The sequence below is a fragment of the Mustela nigripes genome, chromosome 3, assembly GCF_022355385.1.
Source record: "Mustela nigripes isolate SB6536 chromosome 3, MUSNIG.SB6536, whole genome shotgun sequence".
Lineage (NCBI taxonomy): Eukaryota > Metazoa > Chordata > Mammalia > Carnivora > Mustelidae > Mustela > Mustela nigripes.
Window position 1 is genome coordinate 65,845,150 of NC_081559.1, and position 12,561 is coordinate 65,857,710.

A 12,561-nucleotide genomic window follows, 5' to 3' on the forward strand; every position below is an offset into this window, starting at 1 on the left:
AAAAAAAAAAAGGTAATATCTCAGTGGTTTCCTTTACATATATTTTTGTTACCTTCCTCCCAGAAAAATATACTCCTGTCTAGAGAAGAATTTAAAATTAATCGGGAAGGAAAAAATGAAACAAGATGGGATCAGGAGGGAGACAAACCATAAGAGACTCTCAATCTCACAAAACAAACTGAGGGTTGCTGCGGGGAGGAGGGTAAGGAGAGGGTCGTTGGGTTATGGACATTGGGGAGGGTATATGCTATGGTGAGTGCTGTGAAGTGTGTAAACATGGCAATTCACAGACTTGTACCCCTGGGGCTAATAATACATTACATGTCAATAGAAAATAAAAAAATTAAAAAAAAAAAAAAAAGATCAGAGGGTTCTGTGCCTCTTTTCAGTGGCCACCCAGGGAGAATTTTTTTTAATAGTTCTTTGATAGAAGACATCAGTTGGGATTGAAGAGTGTTATACGATAGAGCTATATGAAACTCATGGCTGTGCTTACTGGAGGGAAATAGTATTCATTATGTTGTATAGAGTCATTTCTATGAAAACCCAGGGAAACTATATCTCTAGTCTCCCTGCCAGTTATCATTATCATGTCTTCATGGCTCTACAAACAGTCGTCTGTGTTTATATCATGGATTTTAAGAAATACAGAACAGGGGCTCCTGGGTTGCTCAGTTGGTTGGGCATCCGACTCTCAATTTTGGCTTGATTTCAGCTTGGGTCTTGATCTCAGGGTGGTGACATGGAGCCCGATATTGGGCTCCAGGCTCAGTGCACAGCTTTGTCCCTTTCCCTCCACCTCCGCCCCTCTCCCTGCTCCTGCACGCATTCTTTCTCTCTCAAATAAATACATAAAATCTTAAAAAAAAAAAAAGAAATATAGAATAGATTTCTTTTTCTCATTCATGTTTGTCTGCTAGAGAGCCCAGAGCCAAATTTGTGGCCACCTTTACCAAAATAATTCACTTGGTATTCTAATTTCTATTTTTGTTCCCTAATTTCTCCTTTATTTCATTTTTTCTTGTCTGCTTATGATTATTTTTTATCTTGTCTTATTGCATATACCTTAAGCATGTGTTGTTGTAGGATGACTTAAATTATTTCTAGAACAAGATGAAGTTTTAAAAATCAATTGTATACACTGATATAAATGTAAATCTATATCAGTATATGTAAATGTATGTAGAATGTATGTGTATGTAGAATGTAAAGTGAAGCAGCCATTTTAGAAAGAAGTCTTGGGATGCCTGGGTGGCTCAGTTGGTTGGACGACTGCCTTCGGCTCTGGTCATGATCCCGGAATCCCGGGATCGAGTCCCGCATCAGACGCCCAGCTCCTTGGGGAGTCTGCTTCTCCCTCTGACTTTCTCCTCACTCATGCTCTTTCTCACTGTCTCTCTCTCAAATAAATAAATTAAAAAAAAAAAAGATTTAGAAAGAAGTCTTGCAGTTCCTCAAGAGTTTAAACATAAAATTACTGTATGATCCAGTAATTCTACTCCTGGGTGTATATACCCAGGAGAAATGAAAACATATGTCCATATAAGAACATGTATGCAAATGTTCATAGCAGCATTTTATACATAATAGCTTAAAAGTAGAATTAACCAAATGCCCATCAGCTGATGAATGGATAAACAAATATGATCTATCCATATAATGGAGCATTGTTTAGCAAAAAAAAAAAAAAAAAAAAAAAAAAGAATGCAGTATTGGTCCATGCTGCAACATGGATAAACTTTGAAAGCATTATGCTAAGTAAATGAAGCCAGTCATGGAAGACCACATATATAACATGAAATATCCAGATTTGGCAAATCCATAGAAACAGAAAGTAGATTGGTAGTTGCCTGGAACTGAGAAGGTTGAGGAGAAATGGGGAATGACTGCTAATGGATATAGAGTTTCTTTTGGGAGTTATCAAAATAGTCAGAAAATTGATTATGGTAATAGTTATACAACTATATAAATATACTAAGCCTTTGCTTTAAAAGGGTAAACTGTATGGTATTTGAATTATATTAAAGCTATTGTAAAAGTCATCTGCAGTAATTAATCAACTATGAGTTTTATGGAATAGTTTTTGTTGGTTTTTTATACTTTTAATTTTCACTTAGTGCCAGACAGACACATAAAAGTTAAGCCCACTTATTTTCAGCAGAATCTGTAGACTTGCTTGAGATTGCAAATCTCTAAGAATAAGGATGTTCATCTTCAAACAATGCGATTCCTCTCCGTATTCCCTAGTTCAGTTTATTTGATCTACTGGGCAAAGTCTGTGTTCAGCAGCAGATTCCAAGCCTGTGAGCACAAATGCTGATCTTTTATTTCTATTCCTTTTTGTCTCTGCCTTGTCTATGTGTATTCTATCTCATCTCCTTTGTCATCTTACTCTACGTGGCAGTGAAAATAAATGAGCAAGACTGGTCAGAGAAGTAAGAGAATGAATAAGAGATGTAGCATCACTTCAGGCACAGAAAGAAAATGTTTTAAGAAGGTGGGGCAGGTCAACAGTGGCCATCAATGACAGCTTGGATGCGGCTGAGTAGAATGAAAAGTAATAAGAGACCATTGAATCAGTAACATAAAGACCTGGGTTCCTCTGAGAGAGATTACATTTGGGCAATGAAGATAAAAAGTAGATTATTTTGTTGACCAAGGTTTAGCTGCAGTTACATCCTGTAAATTTAAATTTAAGTTGGTCGAAGTTTCTACCAGTGGCCCCGTCTTTTTTCTTTATACACTCCTGACTTGTCTTCAAGTTTCACAGCTACAATCAACACCTTTCCCTTCCCATTTCCTCAGTTCAGACTGTATGCTTCCTAAAGGGCCACCCTCTCTTCCTCCCTCTGATTTACTCTATAATGTGTTGCCTGTTCATTATCTAAAGCAAAGATCTAATTGAGTTATCTCCCACCTAAAAAAAATCAGTCAGTGATACTAAGAAAGAAAACTCAAGTTTACCAGCATGGCCTTCTAGGGTCTGGAAAATATGTTCCTAGCCAGATTCTCACCCCCATTTCTATTACAATTGCATTATTCTGTTCTGCTTTGTCTCCATATGAGCCATGCATTTTACCAATGGGCTTCTATTTCTACTGTACCTTCCAGTAGGAATGTCCCTCTCCTACTCTTCTGTCAGTATCCCTTTCACTTTTAAGAACCAAGATTCATTTCTCACATGAAACACCTGTTCTGCCTAGAGTTGTTTACTTTGTCTGAGCTACTCTAGTGCTTATCCTTCTCAGCCTTTATTATTATTTATGTTCATATCTATTCTACTACTTATTTACAAATTCCATAAAAACTAGCATCTCATGCTAGGCATCTTTTCCCCACAAGCACTTGGTAGAGTGCCATTCACAGTAAATACGTAGTAAGTGTGAATGAATCAGTGAGTTCAGTTCCACCTGGTTCACTAAATATTTCATGTATGTAAGTTTGATATTACCCTGGAAGGTATGTTTTTTATGGAAGCATATAATATCTTTTGTTTGTTTTGCACTCTCCTAGCTTCCATGCCAGTCCTAGGTAGTCCTGAACTTGTAATAGTCACGCACTGTAGTATAGAACTGGTTGTTTATTTCTCATAGGGGATGGTTGGGTACTGTCCCTTGCTTCCCTTAGTAGGGGAAAAATGCATAGAAATGAGAATTAGGGATTTAATTCTGGGCGGGTAGCAAATAGGATCAAGGGAAGGATTAGAATTCATATATCTCGCAGCACTTAAGCCTGGACTACGAAAAAGACCATAACTGTTTATCAAAGTGGTAACTGATTTTTAAAATCAAAGGAAGTAGCCAGACATTCAAAAGCAGGAGTGCCTATGGGATTGAACTTGAAAATGCCAGAGTTCTTTGCTTTTGCTGAATTGTCAGACCCTCAAAATCCCCTCTTCCCCCAGAACTTTCTAAGTTTTGATTAGGACATCTATCAGACAGGAATTTTGTCTGCAGTGGTGGGAATTGCATTGAGAAAAAGTAGCTAATTAATGGACACAGTATTATTCAAGTCTAACTCAAGGAGCCATTGCACATAAACATTTATTTTTATAGCACTCATGCTGCTTGGAATTGGGTATGCCATGGCTGTCTTCCCCCAATGGATTGACTTACCGTTATCCCCAGCACCCCAATGGCACTTACTCAATGCTCATTGTGCCAGGCACTGTACATGGATTATCTCATTTACTCCCCATGATGACATTATTCCTGCTTTACAGATGAAGACACTGAGGCTCAGAGAATTTTATTAACTTGCCTATCAACACATATCCATAAAAAGTAGAGTTAAGTTTGACCTCAATGTCTGACTTGTAACATTTTATGTTACCACCCCAACAGTAGGCACCAAATATTTTTTCTGTATGAGTGAGTATATTCACCATGCTTGAGAGAATCATGGGTTTGGAGATTAAGGACATCATTATTTAAATAAATCAACATACTATTTTAAATATTTAAGACTGGTAAAATTTAATATATAACTATATCATATGCTACATGAATGTATATTATGATAATAATTAACTTAAAGATTACTATCTTTTAAAATGGACTTGCTAACACCTAGATTATTTTGCCCTGACATGTTCCATGTCATGTTCCATGACCACTTCCTCTAAATTAAGCCCTCACTTCCCTCTTGGATTACTCCTCATCATCCTGGAGTGCTTCAGGCAAATATTTCTTTAATTTTTACCTGAAGCGGAGACCTTTCAAAGAAACGAAGGCCAGTGCCTGGTTTACTGGCTCAGTCTTGAGCTGACCTGCAGCCAACCTCAGCCCCTTATAGAGGCCCCAAAGGTAGTGGTGTGGCTGCTAGAGGGGAGACTCAGTAGCACTTGCAGGAGCATCGAAGACCCAAACCCTTGAGACTGGCAGCTCTGCAACCCGAGAATGGGAGCCATCCCAGGATTCCCATGACCCAGAGATGACTTTCCCAATGCTTTGAAGCAGAGGGTGGGATTTGAACAGCATGACCCAGAGATGACTTTCCCAATGCTTTGAAGCAGAGGGTGGGATTTGAACAGATTAACAGTCCAATAAGCAAGTCACTAAGCTGTGCAATGATGTAGCAGTTCATTTTTTTGGAGGCAACCTGACTGAACTATATGGCTAGATTTGCCTGGAAAAATATTTAATTGCAATGTGCTTTTCACAACCAAGGAAGAATGAAACAAAACCAAAACAAGAAGGTGGTGGCTTGGGGCCACTGGTTACAGTTATTAAGACTGCCTTGGTTGTAGGACACAAGTATCAGGACCTTTCTTGGCTATGGCATGTCCAGGGGAGGTCATACTCATCTTGGTTTTCTGCAGCTGCCATATGATTCTCTGGAAGCACAGATTGAATAGTAGGAATTTCAGTAATGACTATGATAAAACCAGCACTTCCCCTGTCACCTATTCCATTGGCTTCTTATGGACAGACTTTGGGGGCCCCAAACTCCATCTAGACTTGATCTTTGCCTTTGACCTGGTTCCACTTGGCCTTTCTCCTCATTTCACCTCTTTGCTTGGCACTTTTACTCCTTTTTCCTCCTCTGCCATTAATTCTGCCCATTGTCCATAGTATATTTTGTCTCCCTCCATGCCTTCCAGCGGTGACTCCGAGCTAGTGCCCCAGACAAGCAGTACTTGAGGATTCTGTCTTTTGGCTTCCACCCATCCTGTGCTTTTTCTCTGGTTGCCTTCTTCACCTTTGAGCTTTCTCTGGGTGAGAAAAATTGTTTCTTCTCTGTCTCCAGCCTCAGGTTCCAGGAAATGCAGTGTTGGACATATGGTGCTGCTCGCTTTGCTGGAAGCTTGGGCTGACTTACTGACTTTCTAAGCCTACATCTGGGTTCTCCTTGCCCTGGTATCTCTAGCAAGGTGGCAGCTGCCCTGTTGTCCTATAGCCTGTTGTCTCTCTCTGACTTTGCCACACTAAATCTGCACCTGTTAGCCCATCTCAAAAGCAGACTTAGCTTCCTGTTCTAAAACCCTCTGTCCTACCTTCTCAGGGCTTTTTTTCCTTTTAGTGAATACTGTTTCTCTCTGATTAATAACTACAGGCCTCCCTCACTGACTAAAGTGAAGGCAATTCTGGTTCCCACCTATCTGTTTCAGGTTAGGAGCCCACTTTCTCACCCCAGGTGTGAAGTTAACATGCCATTCCAGTATTTCCAGCACGACTTGAAAACACAACACGTGTCGTATTTGTCAACTTCATGAAAATTGAAATGCAGTTAAATAGTCCACCAAATGGAGAGGTGATGTTTCACTAAAATAACATATGCATTGTGAGGTTTCTTAGCCTGCCTTCTTTGGAGGCATTAGTCATCTTGGGAGAATGCCTGTGTTTGTCATAGTCCTGTCTTCCAGAATGGAAATTTCCTTCCAAGACAGAGCACCACAGGCTCCAATATTTAACCTATAATTAGTATATCCCCTAGAGGATTTTCTCCTTTTGATGCAGAGGCCTCTTTGTCACTCAGGCTTCTGTCTGAGGATGATAGGAACTGCAGGGCAGCAAGATGTGTCACGGGGCAGGCAAACGTTTGCTCAGATCAAAAATGTTTAGATATTCTGTACCAAAGCAAACATTTCACAATCGAAAACTGCAAGAAAACAGCAGAAAGCATAACAGAATATTAAAAAAGAAATGCGAAGAGACTTAAATCCCAAGTTCTGATCTAGTTTTGCATGGAATAAGATTGCTTTACGCTTCTCCTTTTCTCAACCAGTTCACCAGTATTTTTAGTTTTTGACTTTTCAGCTGCTCTTTATCAAGTATGTTTTACTCATTTAAACATCTGCCTGGGACTCTTGATAAATAGCTTCCTCTTGCAGGCATCTGATTTTTTGGTTATGAAATGACAGTTTGCAGCAACAAGGCAGCTGTGTCTTGACAGTGTTATCGTTCGGGAATGGAAAGAACACTGGCTGCGTGGGCTCTGGAGTGCAATGCATGAGCCCGACCTTGTTTCTTGCTAGGAAATGTCTTCTTTTGGCCTGTCTCTGGCAGAGGCTGGGCTGGGAGATCCCAGCAAATGGCTGCAGCAACCTGTGTTTAATGTGGTGACACTAATGAATTCTGAGAATTAATCTTCAGCTGAGAAAGTATGATGGAAGGTACTAGAATTTCAAATTAGGTAATGGATTGGTTTCCTTCAAGACTGGAATTTGCTTCCTTTTCCCTCTGGTGGACTTTTCCTTCCTATTCAGACCACCCACTATGGCTTTATAAATGCAAGAAATATATCTTATGGTAGTTAAATTTTTTTTTTTTAAAGATTTTATTTATTTATTTGACAGAGAGAGACCACAAGTAGTCAGAGAGGCAGGCAGAGAGGGGGAGGGGAAGCAGGCTCCCTGCTGAGCAGAGAGAGCCCGATGTGGTGCTCGATCCCAGGACCCTAAGATGATGACCTGAGCTGAAGGCAGAGGCTTTAACCCACTGAGCCACCCAGGCACCCCGGTAGTTTAAAATTTTTAATTTATTTGTTTTGTTCTGTCTTTTAACACAGAGATAACTACACCTAAATCCAGATTTTTAAAAATGATTAAAAACCATCTAGGAGTGAAAGAATTATTTAAGACTTTGGAAAAAAGTAGTATCCCTAAATCTAGTCCTTGTTTAGTTTTTTTCTCAGGGTTAAGGACTCTGGAAAGAACTGAACTTGGGAAATGTATTTCCTTTGCTTGAGATACTGACTTCTACAGGAACAGCAGCATATAGGTGTCTCAAATGTGCTGTTGACAATCAGGACTTTGTGTATTTCCTCTCTGTCAACTGAGATGAGGACTCTGCCACCCATTGTGAGGGTCTAGTACTGATTTCTCACAACAGCTTTTCAAAGGATGTCATTTGGAGGGCTCTGCATTGATGCAAAAAAGAGTTAGTGGACAAGTCAGTTTGAAAAGATCAAGTTATTTTCTTTACCCCAGAAGTTCTAAGAACATTTAATATGTACATGTACATTATAAAACTCCAGACTTAACTTGTTTAGACAATCACTGATGTTTCTCAGACCTTTTTGACCAGAACACTAGTTTCATTTTTCAGTGGAATGTGTTATGTGTCTAGTGTTTCATCCAATTCACCTCACACTGGCAGGACCCTCTTTCCCATTCAGAGATCAACATTCTGTGCATTTGTTTATAAAAACTGCTCAGTCCCTGGCTGGGAGAAAATATTCTGCATCTGAAATTTGCAGTTCCTGGTTTAAAAAGCAATCCTGAAATGAATAAGCATATTATAACTCCTTAGTTTTCAATATTTGTTCTCCAAGTCAAGTTGGAGGATTCTACCATGTTTTCATGAAGGACATGGAGGCTGTCAGGTTTTCTTATGGACCCCAGTAGTTGGTTCTATCTTAATCCACTAAATCCCTGCCTGGATGGGGAATAAGACAAAAATGACAAGCTGAAAAATGTAAACAGTATGGATTTGGAGTCTTAAGCAATAAAGAATATACTCTAGTTAGATTTGGAAAAGGGACTAAAGCAAAGAATTCTTGTTAGGCTTTTAAAGGAGTCAGCTTAGGGGGTACAGGGAGATGTTCTGGTGGCCTTCTGTGTTCCTGGCTACACAGCTTGCCCAGTCTGGTTTCTTGCCTCGCCCATCCAGTTTATCAACTTTGAAATGTCTTCTACCTCTTCAACAACTGAGTTCCGTTTAGTCCCAAAAACATCCTCTTGAGTCAGCTTCACTTCTCACCTCCCCCACTAAGGCCTCCCTGACTGACACTCCCTGCCCCACCTACTGTTCTGTGCTGTTGCATCTGTGCCATTTTAAACAGTATAGTGCAGAGGAGGAAAGGTTCTCCCATGGAAATCGAAGTGGCCTCATCTCTGTCAGGACTTGATCTGAACTTCCTCACCTCGTGACAAAGGGGGTTAGAATAGAAAATTTCAGCCCCTTAGCTCAAAACCCTATACTTTTGTGTTATTATTTATTATTCTGAATATAGACGCAAACACTGGCTTTTTCTGTTTCCTGTGTTCCTCTTTTGCATCCATCTTTCCAGTTAGATTGTAGATCCTTGAGGAAAACGGTCTTGATTCTTTATGAATTAATGAATTTTGGCTAATTATGGCTGTGTAATAAATGTTTGCCGAACAAATGAAATGATATATGATTCCAGTGACCTAGTAATGTGTGACTTTCAGCCATATCTGTTCCTAAGGTAGTACTGTCCTCTATCAGTAAAACACTAGTTCCATTTCAGTCTGGCTGTTTGCTCCCCATGAGAGAAAAGTATGCAGAAGTGTTTTAGAATAAGGCTATACTCTCAAGGTCTTTATGCCCTTCTCCTAAAAATCCTCCAGTGCAGCTGGATATGTCACAAGTCTGTTTAGCATTCTTCCCATATACACTCATTTTCAGTTTTGCTGATCCAATGATATGACATTCAGCCCACTCAGGTCTTACTAAGAGAACTAACAAATCCTTTTGAACATTACTTCCACAGAGTAGAATATCTACCATCTTCATTTTGGGGATCTTCAAGAGATAGTAGATTCACTTGTTAGTTTCTTTTCTGTCTGATTATCTCCCTTCATGATTTAGTTGCCATTTCTTACTCCCTCTGTGATATAGAGTGAGTTCCTCTTCAAAATACCAAATGACCCAGCAACCTTATTGGTAGCCTTTCTCCCCCCCAGCTGGATGCTGAAATTATGAAGCAAGATACAACACCTTTAATTACATCCCCAGACTCCAGTAGAGACCTATTTTCATAAAACTGCACTCTGGGTTTCTTGGCCTCTGTCAAACCTTATCCAAAGAGCTTGAGTTATTGAAGTACCAGAAGGACCTTATTTCTAGGTCTCATCTGGAATGTCTCCCAAGGCCTCTAACCTGTGGAGGAAAGTAGAGGAAGTTCCACCCAATTTCTCATTCACGTGCTCTGAATTTTTATTAATGGACATGGCTCCCACACTCAGTATCGGACCTGACACTCATTTGAAGTGTTGTCAGTAGACAGCAGGCGGTTGAGGGCTGCTTTAGTTCTTCTTCTCAGGCAAGAAAGATGTAGTGTTACCTGCCCTAGATCACTGGGCAGGCTTGATTCCTGGACTTCCGCCCAATGCATGCCCTCCAGGGCTGTAGGGGGCACGTGAAGTCACCATGTGCATCTATCTGCAGTAGGAACTCTCAGAGGACACAGACTGTTTTGCATTTTAGGAGTCTTCATCTACCATCCCTCCAGCTAGAAGGACAGGGCCACTACACCTGTACTACTTACTATACAACTACCAGGAGGTTCCTTATTTTCTAGGTGCTTAGGGAAACCACATTTATTTTCCTTTGGTAGTCACATACACATGTACAGATGAATATACATGGAATCCAGAGAAGACTGCTAATATAAAGACATGAAAATAGTATTTTTTTTAAAGATTTTATATACTTATTTGACAGAGAGGGAACACAAGCAGGGGGAGTGGGAGAGGGAGAAGCAGACTCCCCTGTCAAGCAGAGAGCCCGACACACTGGACTTGATCCCAAGACACTGGGATCATGACCCAAGCTGCAGGCAGATGCCCAACTGACTGAGCCACCCAGGCATGAACATAGTATTTTTTTTTTAAGAATGTGCACTTATTTCTTTTATTTTTGGTGGGAAAATAATAGATTATACGAAAGTCCCCTGAACCCATAAAAGTCATATGATTGATTTCTTCCCATGGCAAGGCAGAGGTGGTATTTATAGTCATGCAGGCAGCAGAATGGAGATAATCTAGGTTCTTTTGCCTTTTCTAACTGAAAGCTCCAGTTCCAATAGATAGGAAATCCCTTGCATCCATTCTAAAACTGACTGACTGGGAAATTTACCTTCAGGACTAGGAGGTGTGGGATATGAAAGTGGTTTGAAATTTAAACTGCAGAGGTAAAGCCATTTTGTAAATCCAACAGTTAAGGATTGTTTTAAGAACTCTGCTTAAATGTTTGAGAAGATGTTCAAGGTGACGCTGATTTTTTTTAGACCATTTGTGAGTGCATTTCTTTATTTAAAATATGTTGTGTTTTAGATGTTGCTGGTATATCACTGTTGGGGAAACTGGAAACATTTGTTTCAGAGTGGGCAGAATGGCATTTAGCATTTATCCTAAGCTTCCAAAATGAACTAAAGGTTGATAGCTTAAAAGGGCAGTTGTTGAAATTTCTTTCTCCTATCAAGGGCAGCTACTCAGAATGGAAATGCAGTGGTAATTGGAGGGGTATTCATCAGATTCAATTTCACTAGAAATTTCCTTGTATCAGAATCATCTTGGGTAACATCGGGCATACAGCAAAATATACTAAATCATTGTTTTCTTTGAAAAGGGCATTTGAATCTGAAACGGAAAGTGGTTACACCAGTGTGGTTTTAACCAATTAACAACAGAGGAATTTAAATGCAACCCAATTTTTACCATTTTCAATGGTCTTTTTGTTCCCTGTTTGCATAATTCCATTCCAGTTCATCTGAATTATATTGTAGTCACTTCCTGTTCTGAGGTTTTTCTGCTTCAGAAAACATTAGAAATCAAGGTGTTGGAGTTTCTCTGTGACGGTTTCTTTATGATTAGTTTCTTTCCTTGCAAACTCCTAAATGCATTTTCCCTACCATCAAGTAGTGGACATTTCATCTGTTAGGATTTTATTTGGGTGACAGCATATGTTTTTATATGTTTCTAAGGTATATAAACTTACCAACTTGACTCCACTGTAAACATTTTTCTGTAGTGAAAGTTCAGACAGAAAATTCAGTCTGATCAGTCTTTTTTTTTTTTTCAGTGATTTGAGTATTTCACATTCAGTTGATGGCAAAAATTTTATTATTTTCAACATGGATTTAACCCAAACTAAAATAGATTTCTGATGTAATTAATTCAACCAGCAGAGAATTATTATTTTTTTTTACCCTCTGATACATATGAATAAAGAAAGAGTTGTGTCAGGTTAGTGATCAGGTTTTATAAATGAGCTTTTTTGCCTCGTCTCTCTCATATTGACAGGGGGACCAGGTATCTAAAATTGTACTTTGGATTGTTTGTTGGTTTTCGCAAACAGGTGTCTTATTAAGGATTTTGAAAGGCGGCCTTCTGTCACACATCTCCTCGACCACCCATTTATTAAAGGAGCCCACGGGAATGTTTTATTTCTGCAAAAACAACTGGCCAAGGTCCTCCAAGACCAGAAGCATCTAAACCCTGTTGTTAAAACCAGGTATGGTAGATGACATCTTCCTACTTGTTCTCTCTGGTTATTTGTAAAAATGGCATGTCATGTGTTTTGATTTGCTCAGCATTAGTGCTGGTAATTTTCACATCCCTGCATTTTTGAGAGTTTCATTTACATGACATTAAGTACTCCATACTCCGAGGATGAGATCAGAAGAGCTTTAGGAACAAGCTGTTCGTTTGTGCTCTTAGGCTAATATCTCTCAACTGTGGCTGAAATCCCACTCTGCCCTCATGTTCTAGTTAAAAACCAACACGCATCTATATTTATATTTAATAAATGTCGGAATTTTTTTCAAACCAATAACGGTAGCTGTATGAAAACAACCACGGCTGAGTTCGTGTGA

At 39.5% G+C, this 12,561-nt stretch overlaps 1 protein-coding gene across 1 annotated transcript in view; it reads left to right on the top strand.

Moving 5' to 3' along the window:
* MYO3B (myosin IIIB) overlaps positions 1–12,561 on the top strand; it is a 376,680-nt gene that overhangs the window by 134,892 nt on the left and 229,227 nt on the right. Inside the window, exon 9 of the mRNA XM_059395489.1 lies at positions 12,045–12,200. Coding sequence (XP_059251472.1) covers positions 12,045–12,200 — 156 coding nt within the window. The remainder of the gene's footprint in view (positions 1–12,044; positions 12,201–12,561) is intronic.